We start from the raw sequence: 18047 nt of genomic DNA, 5'->3' as shown, positions 1-18047 counted from the left end.
CTTCTAATGTTTTAAAGAAAGTACTTATGTTATGTTTTTAATCCACGGGTAAAATAGCTTTCAAGCAATTCGTGATCCTACTCAGATTAAAACTAACCATGAACAATTAGCTAAGGAAGAAAATGCCCTCCTGAAAAAACTGGATTTAATACTCTGATGTGAAGGTCTGTGTACACACACGTAAACACACACATACGCATGCATGCACACACACACACAGCAAGCAAGCACTATACCTAAGCAACTTTGTACTCAATAGCAAAGGATTTTATAAACCTGACCAATGGCGTAGGCATAAAATTTTGGTTAAGAAAACTAAAGTTAAGAGTGGAAAAAATGGGCTTTAAATGGTTGTCCTATGAAATCTATACCAATTTGACAATAATCCAGATCTCATCCCTTGTGCCTAAAGATGAACGCCATAGAATATCTGAGTAAGTGATTATAAACTCAGAGATTATACAACACTCCAAGTTTTTTCCTTAAACTCACATAATGATTTCTGCTTGTAGATGATTGTATTAAATTAAAAATAAATTGCTGAAATTAAAATCCCCAAGAAGCAATCCATAGAAATTTACCTTGGACTTTTATCATTTATGAGTTTCTATCGCCACCTGCAGGATTATCTTTAAGTAAACTCAAGCAATAGGCTATTTGCCATTCTTTTTTTTTTTTTTCTTTTCCTTTCTTCTCTTCTTCTTCCTCCTTGTCCTCTCTTTTGTGTCTGTATGTGCGTATTGGGGTGAACCAAATTTTGGGGATATCGATTATCTATCTTCTGAAAAAATACACATTACTTAATACATAAAAATCACCAATGAAATGCAAAATTAAATTTATGAAAGAGGTGTAGGTGACTGTGGCCACAGGCAGCCATTTTTTTTTTTTTAACAGCAAAACACACATCACATTTTCTAATTTTGCAACTTCTGATGGAAAGTTAGCCCATGGAAATTTCCTTACAAAAATTGTGAGGACTTCAATGGTTCCCAAGGAAGGCAGTTTTTGCTAGCAAATAGCTTCCAAAAAAGTTTTTAATTGCACATGCCTGACTTCTTCCAGAGGAAAAAAAATATATTAGCAAATTCATACTTAGTGTTCTGTTGCTTTTAAACAAAAGACAAAGGTGAGACTACGCATTTTACTGTAGCCCAATAAAGAACAGGTTTTAAGAGCAGAGGTCAAAACTTAAAACACACGAAAGCACAGATTATCACCACCATCACGATCATCATGTTATCTTTGTCACTGTCACCCTAAAGTCTGGATTAGAAAGCCCCGTCACCTGAAAGCAATGGGTTACCCAGATGCACACAGAGTAATGATACAGATTTTTGTTCCTCCAGGGCATATTACCCTTCTGAGAAGCAGGTCTGTGGACTTATAGAATATTTCTCAAATGTAAGACATGGGGAAAAGGCTGCTTTCATTTTCAATAACATAATTCTCGGCTACCGTGTAGATGTAGTTCATACTCATGAGCTAAAACCATAACTGCAAAGTTTATGACAGCACACATCACGTATCACACAGGCGGTACAAGGGGCTAAGCATCCTGTGTTCTCACAAGCCAGGAGGCCTTGGGAAAAATCCCTTTCCTGAAGGCTTCAGTTCCTTCTCATGCGGATGAATGTGAAAGGTCCTCCGATTTAACATTCTATAGCTCCATGCTTCTCCAGAGTTCGAACGGAAGCCACGAGGGTCTTGTTTTCAACACCAAGTGAGCTAAGAAGTGTATTTCTTTCTTCTCCCCACTCCCTGTTTTTTTTGACAAGTTGAAGCACTTCTTTGATTTTGAATCAAGCCTCTTCAATGACTTAAAGCAAAAATTTTTAAAAGCCTGCTCAGAAATAAAAAAGTAAAGGGCCAACGAAAAAGATACGGCGTCGAACTCTAAAAAAATCCCAGTGACATTAGAAGTCAATGAACACCGTGCAGAAATATGGCTTAGATGATAAAAGATTGAACTGGATTTTAATTGTCTTCGCATCTTTTTTGGTGAACGTGAGGGCTGGAATATAGGCCGCTGAAAATCGCCAAAAAATGAGCTGTGATCTAAAAAGCCAACGACACAACACCAAGGGAGGAAAAGAGGTAGCCAAACACGCCTTCCTAAATCATAAATCAAAGGGCAAAAGTACAATATAGCAGAGTAAACCCTAACCAGACCACAAAGAAGGTTTCTCTCCATAAACATCAGATCAGGCAGCTAGAATGATTACCAGGCTCTCCTGTAACTGTCACCCGTGGTGGGTCTAATTACAGGCTACAGGCTAAGGCAGGCATGCCCGCATTGCACACGGCAATAAAAGGGCCATCGGCTTGCCAAGCCCAGCCAGACAACGGAGAACACACGCCACCTGATGGGGAGCCCCAAAGATCAGCCAGAGAGACTAATAAAAATGACAGCTTAGAAACAAACGACGAAGCTCGGACCACAAAAGAAAAAAAAAAAAAAAAAAAAAGACTGTATCAAATTAGCCAGAAATACAAGGACTGAGCAACACTCTTCAACAGGTCCAGACCAACGCAGGGAATCACTTAGGACTGTTTTCACACACTCTGGTGCTCTTTCTTCCTCTGCTTCTATTTCTAGATATTCTTTTCCATTTTGGCGTCGTGCAAGACGCTTGCATCATCCAGGCGTCACATATAGAAACAGAGGGAGAGATGGAGAAGTACTCATCTCTATAAGAATCACAAATAAAATCCCCCGGACATTCAGGGGCTATTGACCCGGGTTAGAGACTTGTTAGTTCCTTTCATTCCCCTACCGCTGGCTGTCTTGTGGCCCTTTTGCTGTAGATTAGCACCCACTCTGGATAGGCAGCCTTGAGAAAAAGGTAGGAAAAGTCACCTTAAACGAGGTTATGATGAAGGCGGTCTATGGACTGTACCCTCTGATGGGGACCTAGGCTGTTACAGTTAGAGAAGTTAGAATAAAAAGAAAGCATTATCGGGGCGCCTGGGTGGCTCATTCGGTTAAGCGTCCGACGTCAGCTCAGGTCACGATCTCGCGGTCCGCGAGTTCGAGCCCCGCGTCGGGCTCTGGGCTGATGGCTCAGAGCCTGGAGCCTGCTTCCGATTCTATGTCTCCCTCTCTCTCTGCCCCTCCCCCGTTCATGCTCTGTCTCTGTCTCAAAAATAAATAAACGTTAACTAAAAATAAATAAATAATAAAAGAAAGCATTATCTGGTAAAAGATGGTCTTCACTGATTCTAGCACCCTTCCAAGAAGCACTCATTAGAAGCCTACTGTGTACCTAACGGGTACACAGGGCCTTTTTCGTTCTGGAGCTCCCGGGGTCCTAATACGATCCTTCTATCACACAGCCACATTACACTGAATGTGCCTTTAGTGTTTGACATTAACCTGAACTATTAGGGCATAGAAATACAATTTCTTCACCTTTGATGTGAAGAATTAATTAGGTTAGGTCAAACATGAAGAATATTCTCACAGCTCATAGCTTTTTTTTTTTTTTTAGTACTCTATAGCTTTAAAGATAGAACCACATGTTTTGCATTTGGTGGTTCCAAGCACGTGAATCAGCGCTAAAAAGAGGTGACTCTTGAACGCTAATTGTATGGCATATAATACTATGATTTGCACTTCTGCCCTGTCCTGGAACAGGTCCTCCACAAGTCCTCACATAACATCCTTTGCAAGGAAGCAGCAACTATGTGCCTACGCGTGTGCGTGTGCCTGCTTTAGAGAGGCCTCTGAGTTAGAACAACACCGTGCCTACCGATCGTTATATCAGATAATAATCCCTACCCACATGTGTAGCCCATTTAATATTTTTAAATTATCCTCACGAATATTATCTAAGTTGATCTCCAAAGGACAAATTTGATTTTTCTTACGGAGTGCTTTAATCATTGTGTGGCACCTCTGTGGTTTCAGATGTAAGAGGGTAGGGGAGAGAAGCAGGCGGGTGGCAAGAGAAATGGGGAGAGGTGCTGGGGAGCAGCTGGAAGGAGGGGCAGATGGATGAGAAAGAGGAAGAGAGAGGGATGAATGGAGGGAGATGGGGAAAGAGAGTGGGGTGCTGGATAAGAGACCAGTAAGGACTTAGCATGACAGTTTCATGTTTGTATCCCAATATCTAACCGTACATGGGACGCGGGACATGCATGCAATGATTGTGGAAAGCGAGGAAGGGAATGAAAGGGGGCAAGCCTGAAGAAGGCATTGGCTGGGTCAAGGAGTGACATCGTCTCTAGAGGCTTTTCTTTCGCAAAGATTTAAGACCCTACGCTCGGGACCAAGTTTAAATGAACAGTATGGGTATCTCTGGACAGTAGAGAGACCTAGAACTAGCCTGAATTCACTGGAATCTGCCAAAGATCATGGCCCCCAGCCTGAAAAATCACAGAAGGCAGAAAATGTGTGTGTCTGAGCGCATCCCGATGGAAAGTGTAGGGGAAGCAGTAGGTAATGACAGAAGCATTCCCATACAGAGCCTGGACCTATAATACAAAAGTGAGAGTTAACCATTCACTTGCTATCGAATGGGGCCATGTGAAGACTGGCCATGTATGCTCTTCCAGGAATTAAAAGAAGAAGAAGAAGAAGAAGAAGAAGAAGAAGAAGAAGAAGATCTGAAAAAAAAAAATTAGATCTAACGCTTACTAGTCAAAATCGGGACGCTCCAAAATGCCACCTGATTTCAGTCCGCATAGCTATGATTCTGTCTGAAAGTGCAATTCAATTGTAGAGTTGAAAATATAAACATGAAAATACGCGAGAATAGTGAAGAGTGTCCTTTTAAATTTTCAACAGATAATCTTTTAATGCAATTACTATAATTTTATTAAATGGCATAATTAGTTAATGCCTGAGAAGTTGTCAATAGAAGGTACAATTATGTTGTAAAAATTATAATCACAATGGGCAACTGATGGATTGTTCTTACGAAAAAGTGCTGGAAAAAAAAAAAACCCTTAAAATATTTTTGAAGGTATACTATGTAGTCCTCTGTGAAAACGGAGATTTGGGAAATCATCTTATAAATGTTAATAAAACAATAAACTGTCAAATATCTTCAGCATTTTATACAATATATTTATGTACATCTTGAGCATATGTATGGATGTATACATTTAAAATGTCAAAAAATATCTTCTCCTCCAGACAAAATGGTTATTATAACTGGATTTTTTTTCGGCTTTAGAGAAATACTGTTAACCTTGGGCTGTAAGTGCAAGAACACCTACCAAACACGCAGGAATGTCTGTTTTGCACATACAACTGACTTCTGGTGGATATGAAACCACCACCAAATGTTTGATCAAATGCAGGTGCATCTAGTTGTAAATAAATTGATGATAGAACTTAAAGAAGAAGTAAATCTTTTAGACACAGTGAACACATAAATATCAGAAGCATCAAAAAGATATGGACCAGCACTATTTTAATAGCCCTATTTGAAACAAAATTCCACATGATAGTGGTTGTGCGTAGCCAAGTAAATTCAATCTGAACGTTCTTCAGGCCACGGAATGGATCATGGACAGAAGCAATCCTCAGGATCTCCTATGAAATGCTAGCTAAACCGTTCTCACAAAATCTTCCCTGGGGAAACTTTGTATTCCCCGAATACCTTTGCTTCTTAGTCTGTGTGTGTGTGTGTGTGTGTGTGTGTGTGTGTGCATGTGTGTGTGCATATGTTTAAGCACATGTGCTCGTGTGGGTTGAAAGGGTCCATTCTGTTACTGCTGCTGTTGTTTTTGAGTTCAATGTGAAATCATTTCATATTTCTCAACATCCCAGGATCTCTAAAAGTGAAGGATTTGTGTATGTTAAATACGGGACATCACTAAGAAAGTGGGGAATGGTATTTTTTAACCTTACAGGGAGGGGCCGGGCAGGTTGATTGATGCTTTAAATTATGTATCATTTTGCAGGCCCTGTCGACCCTGAAGAAGAAATTCTTCATTTTTCTGACACTCAAAAAATTGAGGGAAAAAGTCACAGATGTTAAAATCATAGCTTTATGAAGAGACCCATTGATATATGGTAGATTTAGATTGCTTTTTAACATCAAACGTCCAAGTAAAAATTTAATAAAATAAGGAATCCATCAATGCCCCACAGACTTGCCTCCCTTGCTTGATGCAATAGGTGTGTGCCTGAAACACTAGTGGAAAAATGAAAAAAAAATGCAATCCTTTTTTACAGCATTAGGAGGCCTCGGTTATTTAAAATAATCTTCTGATGATGCCATCTGTCAAGTAAATGTTTTTTCTTTTTTTCTTTTTTTTTTGGTCATATGAAAATAAAATAATTCACTTAGGCCCCAATGCAACTTTAGGTCTCTTTATAGACAATATTGGGGTTTGTTACATTCAAGTTCCCAATAGAAAAACAAAACAAACAAACAAAAACCCCACACGGATGGTTGGTTTCACAATATAAACATCACAACGCAGAATTATCTTTTGAGAGCAAATTCAATTCATCGTTAACTATCTTTAAATCACATATTTGTACTGAAATACAGGGATAGACAATAGAGCACCCATTCTCCGCCCCCACACACTAGAAATATGGGTCTATTTCTCTGATAGCTGCTGTTTTAAGACATCTGGAAGGAATGCATTAATGTAGATACGTAGATGAATGTGCTTGGCTCTACCCATCCCTTATTTTGAACAACCTGCAATTCTCAAAAAGAATCTGGCAAAAGTGTAGATTCCATCCATGACCCTTTCATGGAGTGGTTTTCAGCCTTCATGCTCTCTTGAAAATCCTTCTCCATCATCCAAGAGCTTCCCCTACAAAGTGGGTAAAAATAACTCAGTCTCCCACATGGGGCTCAGTCTGGAACCAGGCACTGAGATTTTCCAGACTATCAAGCTATTCCAAGGATGTCTTAACACACATGATTCCCAGGGTCTGGGCTGTTCTCCGGAGATAGTACAGACATTTGCACCTTGTGCCTCTTTAATTCTGGCTCTATCTCTTGTGAATACGATGATCATGACTGAGAATTATTCCCACTCAAATGATGATGGTTTTCTTCCCTCCCACACAAGGCATCTTAGAAAAGGCTTAACACCCACTCATAACATCTAAATACATACCTGAAATGACCAATATAGATGTCCCTACAGTCATTATCATCTATCTAAATACAAGGACCATAATCACTGCATCTTGAACATCAGTGAGAGGTAGTATAGCCCAATGGTTAAACACATGGACTCTATAGCCTGGTGATTTGGGTTAATATCCCAGCCCATGCTTCTTAAAAGCCTGTGGGTTCTGATACTCTATTTTACCTCTTTGGGCTCATTTTTGTCATCCGCATAAAGAAGGTAATAACCGATATCGACATCAGCAGGTATTGGTGAGACCTCTAAGTGGTAACACTTGTAAGATGCTTCGGACTGTGCCTAACACACAGTAAGCTCTGAAACATGAGCTATTAAAGACCCCGAGAGGTCAAAGTCTATGTCTGAGAATGACCACACGCAGGTCTATGAAATACCACATGTAATTACAAATCCAGTCATAGGGAAACACACAGATGTGCTTCTTCGAGGCATGATTTTTAGTTACCTTTGACCCCTGTCAATAGCTGACATCTCATATGAATTTGTTTTGCAATTAGAAAAAGCTGAGAATATGATGTTCTGAGCAGAAAAGCAAATAAACGGATATTTAATTGATAACGAGTAAAGCTCAGGAAACGCAATGCAGTAACACATCTAGAAAACCTGGAAGAAAGAGAAAGACTCAAAAGACATAATGAGCAAGATTTTCCACAGTCATTCTAGCAAATAAAGAAAACTGAGCCTGCAGACGCATGGTGTGGAATGGTCTGCTCTGAAAAAACCCCAATTTAATTTCTGACGATAACAATGAATTAAACATTATATAGTCGCATTTGCTTGGCAGGCGTCAGCGAATTAAAGACAACTTTCCTCTCGGAGTGTTGAGAAGACGGCCACCCATGTAAGTGGACAGGGGATTAATCCCATGGTGGAGAGGTTTACGCCTGGACAGTCTAATAAGATAAATCCTTCAATGTTTGTCCACCCACTTGTGACCAGATACCATGCGGACTTGTAGCTTGATAGGCTGCTTGTCTTTAACCCTGCTTTCAACAAGATATGATCTATCCATATACACACCCATAGGAACCTTTAGAAAATGCATGCGTTGCTTTCACAAAGTCTTAAAAAATTTTTTTAATGTTCATTTTTGAGAGACAGACAGAGTGCGAGCCGGGGAGGGGCAGAGAGGGAGAGGCAGACACAGAATCTGAAGCAGGCTCCAGGCTCTGAGCTGTCAGCACAGCGCCGGATGCGGGGCTCGAACCCACAAACCCTGAGATCATGACCTGAGCTGAAGTGGGACGCTTAACCGACTGAGCCCCCCAGGTACCCCTGCTTTCACAGAGTCTTAATATTAATAGCCAGAATACACTGAACACGATCCTACAATGTCCATGCTCTGTATCATCTGAAAACAGAGACTCTGACGTGTTGTCAACAGGCTATTTTACGTCATCTGACAGAACAGAAGTTAGAAAAAAAAATGCCTTGAGTTCTGCCCTTAGCTTACAACGCTAGAGTCACTTCCTGGGCCTCTAGGGGAAGGAAAAGCCCCACTAGGAACTGGCTCAGCAAAAATGGTTCCTTTCACACCTGTGCAGCGAACCCTCAGGTACCACTCATCCTCGTTTCGGATACAGAAAGGCCTTCAAACGCCATCCTATTGTTTAGTAAAACCTTGGCCTGTGACCTCGGTTCAGGTCTGTCCTCCGTAGATCACAGGAGGGAAGCAATGTGCACCACCAGGGACAAGTCCGGTGCTCTCCATCTGGAGGCAGCGATGGATATAAGAGAAGAAGTGCGGCTTTGGCATTACGGGCTTCCCTTCCTCTCTCTCTGGCCCAGGTCACCTGAGGATCCAACACTTTGCAGAAAGACAACCCTTAACGCAGTCCACGGAGGCAAGGACCCAGGACCCCAGCCAAGGGTGGCCCCTAAGCTTGAAATCGCCCATCCGTACTCTACAGGTGGCTAACCTAAGTAGGTAGGCAAGAGCCACAAAAAAGAAATATTTTCCCCCCAAATGAAGGCTTGGATGCCCATAATCTTAAAATATAGTAAGGGAGACTAACATATATATATATATATATATATATATATATATATATATGTATTTTTTTTTTAATTCTATCCTAAAAATATTGTCTTTGCAGGCTCTTGCCTTAGGAGCAGAAATATAGTCTTGGAATGACCATGACGGTAGGGCCGGCCGAGACATTCTCTAATAAGATTACACTTCATCGGCTTAGGGAGGGAAGATACCACCTCTCCGGATCTGTCGTATCGCTGACATCCGCCACGGCTGGCCCAAGCAAGCCTGGGATGAACATTCCAACACGGAATTTCAAATTAAAACTGAAGACTGCCTGCTTTTAAGGCAGCACCCTCCGTTCCTGGCCCTTCAGAGAAAAGGCGCATGCGCATCGTTTCTTCAGCGAAAAGGCGCATGCGCATCGTTCCTAAATGACTGCACGGTTTCGCGGATGCCCAGTGGCAAATGTCCCCTGCCACACACCGACAGTGGAGACTCCCAGCGTCTTCCAAACCCAGGTGTTCTTGCGAAGTCACATTGTGGCGAGCCAGCAAGAAGAGAGCCCCCTTTACCTTCCGTTTTGTGGGCCACGGGGCCTTGAAAAGATGATGTGGCCGCCTGCGGCTGCCAGCCTGGCTGTGTGCTCCCTGGTGCGGTGGCCGCAGGGACGACCCTCACACCGGACGGGGCACAGGGGGCCCCACTGCCAAAGCTCCCTTCCCGTTTAGAAGTCCCCCCCCCCCCAGCGGACAACCTATTTCTATTCATTTGTTCTAATCTTTCCTCAGATCAGGCCGGCAGCCCATTAATCATTTCTGTCACACCCCTCCATGAGCCAGTGCAATGGAGCTCTGTTTTTCTAAAAATCACACTGCCAGAAATCAAGCTCAAGAAGGAGGAAATCCTCTCCTCCTCACAGGGGCTGGCTGGGGTGCTGACTGGAAGAAGCCACCAATTGTGTTGACTTTCCTCTTTTGCCCAGAATCACAAGAGAACATTCCGTGGAAAGTTTTTGAAGGGAATTCAGGTGGGGGGTGAAGGGGGGGGGGGGAGGCTGAAGAGGAAGAGGAAGCCAACGCATGAAGCCCCCAGCCGAGGAGAACGTAAGAAAGGGAAGAAGATGAATAAATGCCAAGACAAAGACAGATACGGATTAATAACATTCTTACTCATGTTTTTACTACGGCCGATTATTTTCAGCAACTTCAGACCAAAGAAAAAGTATATTAAAGGTCAAGGTCGCAGCCATGAGAGGCCTGCTACATCTTGAAGCAATGAAAATCTAAAATTAATTAGACCTAACAGAATGTTCTCCATGGCAAAGAAAAAGCCTCTTGTGGAGCTGGTACACTTGCTTATGGAATAACAGTGGGAGTGACCTTGAAGCCACAGACATCTTAGGTTTTTTTTGTTGTTGTTTTTTGTGTTTTTTTTTTTAATTTTTTTAACGTTTTTATTTATTTTTGAGACAGAGAGAGACAGAGCATGAATGGGGGAGGGACAGAGAGAGAGGGAGACACAGAATCGGAAGCAGGCTCCAGGCTCTGAGCCATCAGCCCAGAGCCTGACGCGGGGCTCGAACTCACAGACTGTGAGATCGTGACCTGAGCCGAAGTCGGACGCTTAACCGACTGAGCCACCCAGGCGCCCCTTTTGTGGTTTTTTTTTAATGAGGATATGCCTGTGGGGTAGGAGAGACCAATGACAATTAAAACAAACAAACAAACAAACAAACAACAACAACAACAAAAACCAGAGACAAGATGGATCATGATTTACCAATGATCATGACTCAGAATCACTCACACATCCCTATTAGGCCCTATTGTGATGTTTGCACCTTACACAGATTAATGGCATGATATAAAAGGCACCAGATTAGCAGTGGAAAGATTTGGTTTCTCCTCCCACGCCTGACAAGATCAATCTCATCAAGAACAAGTCCTTTTGCGAATGGCGGAGAATGTCCAGAGATGTAATGCGAGGGGCACTGCACCAACTTTCACGGCTTCGTCAGATTCCTGGACTCTCAGTGGTTAACTTGGGTGATTTTAAGATCTCTTGCTGCTCTGCTGAGATTCTGTGATTTTATTACACCTCATAAGGACGGGCCAGCATCATCAGAGAGAAGAGTGCATCTCACACACATCAGTCACTCTCTTTTGTGGTGCTGGGTCACCGTGTAATGGGAGGTCATCAATTATGACTCAAGTGGTTTGATATGAATAAATTTTGGGATCAAATTGGTGAATACTTACTCAACACATAAATTAGAGCAATGTAGTCATGTGATTTTTCACCTGTCCTTTTTCAAAAAAAACACTGGCATTCACTGGGACAGGGGGAGAGAAATGTATACCATGGAGGGACTGATACACAGTTAATGCTAATATAATAATCACCACCATGTACAGAGACTCATTCTTAAGTGAATAAGAACCATTTAAAAATATCTAAACGTTGGAGCTCTTAAATTTACCGATAGCACAGGAGTAAGATTTGGGTAATTTAAAGGATTTCCAATGGCAAATCTGATGTAAGTACAGCCTTACAAAGACATCGCCAGTATAATCACCCATGCTATGGTGTATTTCGGAAAGATGAACGGATACCATTTACGGTTTCCTTACAGGTGTGAACTTCAGCTATGTTGAACGCGTGTTATTCTGCTTCATGTCCGTAAAATAAAACCCATCTGCATTTGGATTTGGGACTCAGAGGCAAATCATCTGAACATAAAAAAGGAAGCTTACCACAAACGCTACTGCACTTCTTAACGTGGATTCCCACTGGAAGCAGCTTTTAAGGAACTGTATTGTATTCCACATTGCCATGGTGATTCTTTTCACACGGTCTACATCTCTTGATAAGATCTAATAAAAAAAAATGGAAAACAGGGAACTAGATTTAAATACTCCAAATATTCTCTTTAGATCAGGCAGCTTGGGCATTTAAATTATATTGTGTATAGCTGCCAATTAAAAAAATAATAGAAAGCAAAAGTCCTAACACCTCTTCTAAAAAAAAAATTTTTTTAAACACGATCATCCAGAGGGGGAAAAAATACAATGCATTTTACAGCTCTTTTGATGGAGAAGAGCCTGTTTTAATAGTGTTCGGGACAAAACTGAGCTGGTAAAAGCTACAGCAGCCTGGCATTTCATGTGTGCATGAATTTGTGTATGGTAGGGGGAGGCAGGGAGAGAGAGGGATAGGTAGAGAGAGAGCATGGGAGTGAATATCTATTTTAGTTTGGAAGGAAATGGAGGGTTTTGCTTTGGAAACTAAATGTACAAGTATTCTAGCTCACATAGTCCAGGAAAAAAAAAAGCCTATAGGAAAATATAATTCTGGGAGGAGAACCCAGCTCTCCTACCTCCTGGCTGTGCAACCTCGGACCTGTTTCCTAACATCTCTTGTCTTCTACAATGGGGTCCATCTTGGTATTAACCTTGCAGACTTTGAAGAAAACTTAGGGGCTCTGTGGCTGTCACATGGTAAGTGATCTCAAGCACTCGGATCATAAACACAAGCTTCAGCTGTGTAAAAACACGGCGACACAGTGGCGAGAGGCACGTGGGGAGGATCCTAACATACCCCAGGATCTCAGCCCCCCAGTCCCCTGATGCTCTCAGAGCTCAAAGCCACCCCACGTGGAGGTCCTGTTTGGCAAAGGACACGTCTTTTCTCCCAGTTGTACCCAGATTCATTTCAACTTGTTTGCCAAGCAGCTACCCCACCTACCTCCACTTGGGTTTTAACTTACAAGTAAATAGGGCACAAGGCAGTGGTAGTGAAGGAGGAGGAGGAGGAGGAGGAGAGGAAGAAGGAGAAGGAGAAGGAGAAGGAGAAGGAGAAGGAGAAGGAGAAGGAGAAGGAGAAGGAGAAGGAGAAATGACATTTACTCAGATTACACCCAACACATATTACACTCCATGTTATGGCAGGCCGAAAGAAAACATCGGGATGCTCCCTTCGAAAGACATTCCAGGCCCTTCCCAAGTGTGCCCACAAGTTCATGGGAAACGAAAGGCTGAGGAGATGCATTTATATTTAACTGCTTTATGTAATCCACAGCTGCTCACCCCTCAGGAAATGGTGGAAGTAATAAACACTTTAAAAAAGGGACACTTTGTTCTTTGTTACACAACTGAAGAGGGACAATAGGTACCGAGTGAAATTCTGAACTGTGTCATCGGAATAAGACAGGGAGGGACTCTGAAAAGAAACATAAAGGTCACGGTAAAAAGAAAAAAAAAAAATTCAAAACTTTCCCTACTGGGCCATGATCTTCACTTTTTGTTAAACTGATGAGAAAGGAATTAAGGGAAACAGGAGGCGGCGGTGGGGGAGGGCGGCAGTTAACTCATAAGGAGGTAAAATGCCAACACATTCCAAATATTTAGACAATAAGAAAGTGGCAGGACCAGGCCGTGGGTGACCTCCAGGCTAGACGCCCCTAAGATCCGCTGGGCTGATCCACTCAAGGACTCTCTGGGCACAGCACCTCCCGGAAGCCTTGGAAGGGCAGACAGGGAACTGGCTCTCCCTGAAGTAGGCTAGGCACGTCCAGTAAATTTGGGAGAACATCTACAGAGGCTGACACTAGGTTATAGAACGATCCAGGAGATCCATGGGCGGCTGACTCCTTCTGCTTCATCCAACATAGGTTTCCAGTCTTTCCCTTCTTGTTGTGCTGACTTGCTTTGGGACAGATGGGAGGACAAGGAAGGAGCGGGGCTGGAGAGAAATGCTGGGGTGGAGTAAGAGAGAGAGAGAGAGAGAGAGAGAGAAGAGGGAGACATGGAGAAGGAGGAGGAGGAAGGGGAGGAAGAGGAGGAAGGGGAGGAAGAGGAGGGTGGGAGGAAGGAAGGACGGAAAGGAGGGGAGGAGGGAGGTGGGGCGAGCCACTAAGTAATGACTAATAAGCACTTCCGGTGCTAAGTGTACTCACAAGCCAGTTGACTGTACCCACCTACCTTCTTGGACAGCTTGCGGCTATCTTCAACAAAGCGCTTTTCTCTGGGAGTAAAGGTCCTAATACTCGCCTTGACCTAGAAAGACATCATTGTTGAAAAAGAGGAAAGGGCAGCATTTAAATGGACTTCATTCTCTTCTTTTTCTCGTTAATGACTGGGAAGAACGTGGAAACCAGTATCTTCTGATCCCAAGGTCCCCGGCAGGGAGCAGAGAAATGGAGACTAATCTCTGGGCTCCTCACGTGTTTCCGGGGATCTCATTTCACCAGCTAGTCACTTGGGCAGGTGAGACAGGATCCAGGAGACTCTGGAGTGAGCTGTATCCACTCTGAAAATCACCAGAGGTGTTTTAACCACGGCCCAGAGTGGGTTCATGAAGTTCTTGGACTAGTCTCTAAAAAGCAAGACTTCCTTCTCAGGGTTTTAAAACTGTATTTTTACCAGGAATACTTGGTCTGTGAAAACCGGTCTCCAGCTTATAGAAACGTCTTCCCACCAAGAATCTCATTTCCTCCCAAGTATATGGAAAAATAAGGAGATGTATCCTCTGAGACCCATCTTATGGGGAATAAACTGAGGCTGAGAGAGGTGAAGCGGTTTGTCCCAATCACCATAGTCTAGGAAAGTCTCAAGGAATAAAACTCCAGTCCTTCTTAATCAGATGGACAACTGGAAAATCATATAACTGGCATGTATTTTTCGTAAAGCTTTCCTCCCTAAAACTCAGGTTTCACCTTTGTGCATAATCTATACATTTAAAAAAAAATTTTTTTTTTTTATGTTTCATTTATTTTTGAGAGACAGAGAGAAACAGAGCGCAAACAGGGGAGGGGCAGAGAGAGAGGGAGACACAGAATCGGAAGCAGGCTCCAGGCTCTGAGCTGTCAGCACAGAACCCGAAGAGGGGCTCGAACTCACAAACTGTGAGATCACGACCCTGAGCCACCGTCGGATGCTGCACTCACTGAGCCACCCAGGCGCCCCTGTGCGTAGTCTATACTCAAGTGCTTGTCAGAAGAAAACAGGAAATGAAGGGTCATCTGTGGCACAAGATGCACTTAGGATTTTCCTTGAAGGCAAATCAACGGGGGAAGAGAGGAAGTAACACCAACCACTTCCAGACTGAAGACTGTACCCAGAGTTCTAGCATTGTGGAGAATAAAAACATAAAAATGTCTCCGTCCTTGATTTTATGAATAAGTTCTGAGCTACACTAAACAAGAAACAGGGCGGCAGCACGGGAATAATTGCAGAGACAGAAAGATCTGGAGCTGGATGCTGACTCACTCATTTACTAGTAAATCAGCTCTCTTATTTAATTCCATTTGCTCATCATAAAATGGCATTAATGATACCTATTTACCAGGTTTAGCGCGAGGATTAAATGAAATAATGTCAGAGCCTGGCCCCTTGTAGGTGGCCACTAAATGGCCGCCATTCTTATAATTACTGTAAAAGCTCCATTATCCTACATTCGTGTATACCACTAACTGGATTAACCTGTGCTCTCCTTTCCCTTTCTAGAACCTACTGCTGACACCATGGCGTATGCATGGTCACAGCTAAGTAGGCCACTTCTCTGCATGCTTAGGAATCTGCTCACAACCATCGAATTGTAGGTCTACGAAGAATCAACTGCGCTGACTTCCGAACCTGTTTATGCCAGTTCTGCCCATTATCATAATTCCATATTTTTAACCAATTATCATAGAAACCATTGAAATCCAAGCATGGACCCGAAGACTTGAAATGTATGTTGCTCTAGAAAGCCTTGATAACGAGGTCAGTCACTAAAAAAGATATTGTTATTGAGGTAATGATTTGATGGAAAAAAAACAGTCTGGAAAATTCTATATTCAGATTATCTTTCAAGTAGATCTCCACTTTTAAAAAACCAGAAACTAGGTATTATTATAGATGTTATGAGTATATTGCTGCAAGGAATATGTTATAGAACTAAACATGATCCATGCTATAAAAAAAATAGATTTTCTGGGCGCCTGGGTGGCTCAGTTGGTGAAGCATCCAACTTCGGCTCAGGTCATGATCTCAGGGTCCGTGAGTTCGAGCCCCGCATCAGACTCCGGGCTACAGCTCACAGCCTGGAGCCTGCTTCCGATTCTGTGTCTCGCCCTCTCTCTGCCCCTCCCCTACTCACACTCTGTCTCTCTGTCTCTCAAAAAATAAATAAACATTAAAAAAAATTTTTTAAACAGATTTTTATGCCCACACCTAAAGATTGGCAAAGGAATATTTACATATTTTATATTGAACTAAAGGTTTAAGGTACGCTTTAAGAATTCCTCCCTTAACTGTACTTTCCAAATGGGTAATTACTTGTCTTGATAGTGTTGGTTGGCAAGACGTCTACTTTAACAACTAAATAACATGTCAGAGGCTTGAAAATACCTCTGTCTGACCCCCAATCGTTGCCTTAGAGAACATTACAGGTGATAAAGATAAAAAACGAATTTCTCCTTCAATTTTTGCTTTTTTCTTTTTCTTTGACATTTAGATGTATTGAGAATTAAACACCATCAATTCTCCTGGCTCAACAGGATTAATACGAGCTGAAAACCGGATTGTCCCGAACTGATTTTATAGCTGAGTTTTAAAACCCTGTTCTCTCTCTCTCTCTCTCTAGCTGCAACATTTCAGAAACATTTTACGCAGATTTGAGTCTCGCCAGGCTAGGTACAGAGAAGCTGGGATGTATGGCCCAGCTTGGCTTACCGGATTATATATGAGGTCCATCTCCAAGTAAATAGCTCCTTTAAAAGCTTGTTCTAAATCTTTATTCTTCAGTATGTAGCAATTTGGCCGTCCATCTCGAATCTGTCACAAACAATAGATAAAATACAAACTTTCTAGGGGGGCTAAACTGAACTGGTAAAGTTGAGGCTGTACAAGGCACCCACACATGAAGCAAGACAGGCAACAAATCTGAAATTCATCATGCATCAACTTTAAATTCGAGAGTGCTGTTATAACTGATAAGAAGATAAAGTAACAGCCACCAGGCTGAAACTGGGTTATTAGTGGAAAAATTAGTTGTAGAAATTATTCATAGGTCGATGTGGGCTTTCTTTCAAAAATCCCAGCAGTTATACATTTTTATTTATTAAAAATGATAAGTATTCTACAAAATTCCTGGCCAGTACTTCTCAAGATTGCCAAGGTCATGGGAAAAAGGAAGACTCAGAAACTGCCACAAATGAGAGGACAGAAGGAGATAAGATGATTAAATGCAATGTGGTACCCTGGGTTGGATCCCAGCACAGAAAAAGGACCTTAGTGGAAACACTGGTAAAATCCAAATAAAGACCAGAGTTTAGCTAACAGTCAAACACAATGTCTGGTTTCTTTTTTTGGTTTTGACAAATGTACCATGGCAATGTGAAAAGTTTAACTTCAAGGGAAACGAGGTGAGGGGTATATAGGAACTCTGGATCATCTTTGCAACTTTTCTGTAAGTCTAAAATTCTCTCCGAACAAAGCAGTTATTAAAATATTTTTGAGAAATGAATAAAGGGACTGATTTTAATAAGATGATCGGTGTTTCACAGCCGTGAAGCAATGCAAATTAAATACGTGAGCATCACTGAAGCGGAGGTCAAAATCCACAAATATTTACAACACACAAAACGCTGAAAAGTTTTCAAAATACACAAGTTCATCTGATCTCCTCCCTCAGTCAGCAGGACACATCACCTTTATACCCTAATCTGCCATTGGACCCCGGCATGTAAGGCATCTAAGAAAAATACCTCCATTTTGGAAATGACCTCGGACCCTTCAAGACCAGATCTTTCCAGATTTGGGGCCAGCCATGCTTTTGTTATACACAGCAGTATGGGCACTGATTAAACTCTTGGCTTGTAAGAAGCATACCTGTTCACCCCAAAAGGACATTAGCAAAGCTCGAACTACCCAAAAGCTGCATTTGCGATTGTAATGAGCAAAGATTC

At 42.2% G+C, this 18047-nt stretch overlaps 1 protein-coding gene across 12 annotated transcripts in view; it reads right to left on the bottom strand.

The window, feature by feature from the left end:
- Positions 1-18047, bottom strand: part of MCTP2 (multiple C2 and transmembrane domain containing 2) — a 268029-nt gene that overhangs the window by 91333 nt on the left and 158649 nt on the right. For 10 of the 12 annotated variants that reach the window (XR_006218419.1, XR_006218422.1, XR_006218420.1 and 7 more), the window contains 3 exons: positions 16813-16914; positions 14080-14154; positions 11854-11973 (listed from right to left, as the gene is read on the bottom strand). Coding sequence is in view for 4 of the 12 variants with exons in the window: in XM_042988136.1 (XP_042844070.1) it covers positions 11854-11973; positions 14080-14154; positions 16813-16914 (297 nt within the window). In the remaining 8 variants the exon portion in view is untranslated. Of the gene's footprint in view, positions 1-5265; positions 6784-11853; positions 11974-14079; positions 14155-16812; positions 16915-18047 lie in introns of those variants that run through there. The other 2 variants (XR_006218425.1, XM_042988138.1) reach the window with 2 other exon arrangements.

Source organism: Panthera tigris, chromosome B3 (genome assembly GCF_018350195.1).
Source record: "Panthera tigris isolate Pti1 chromosome B3, P.tigris_Pti1_mat1.1, whole genome shotgun sequence".
NCBI classification, from domain to species: Eukaryota; Metazoa; Chordata; class Mammalia; order Carnivora; family Felidae; genus Panthera; species Panthera tigris.
This window is presented reverse-complemented; position numbering and strand designations above follow the sequence as displayed.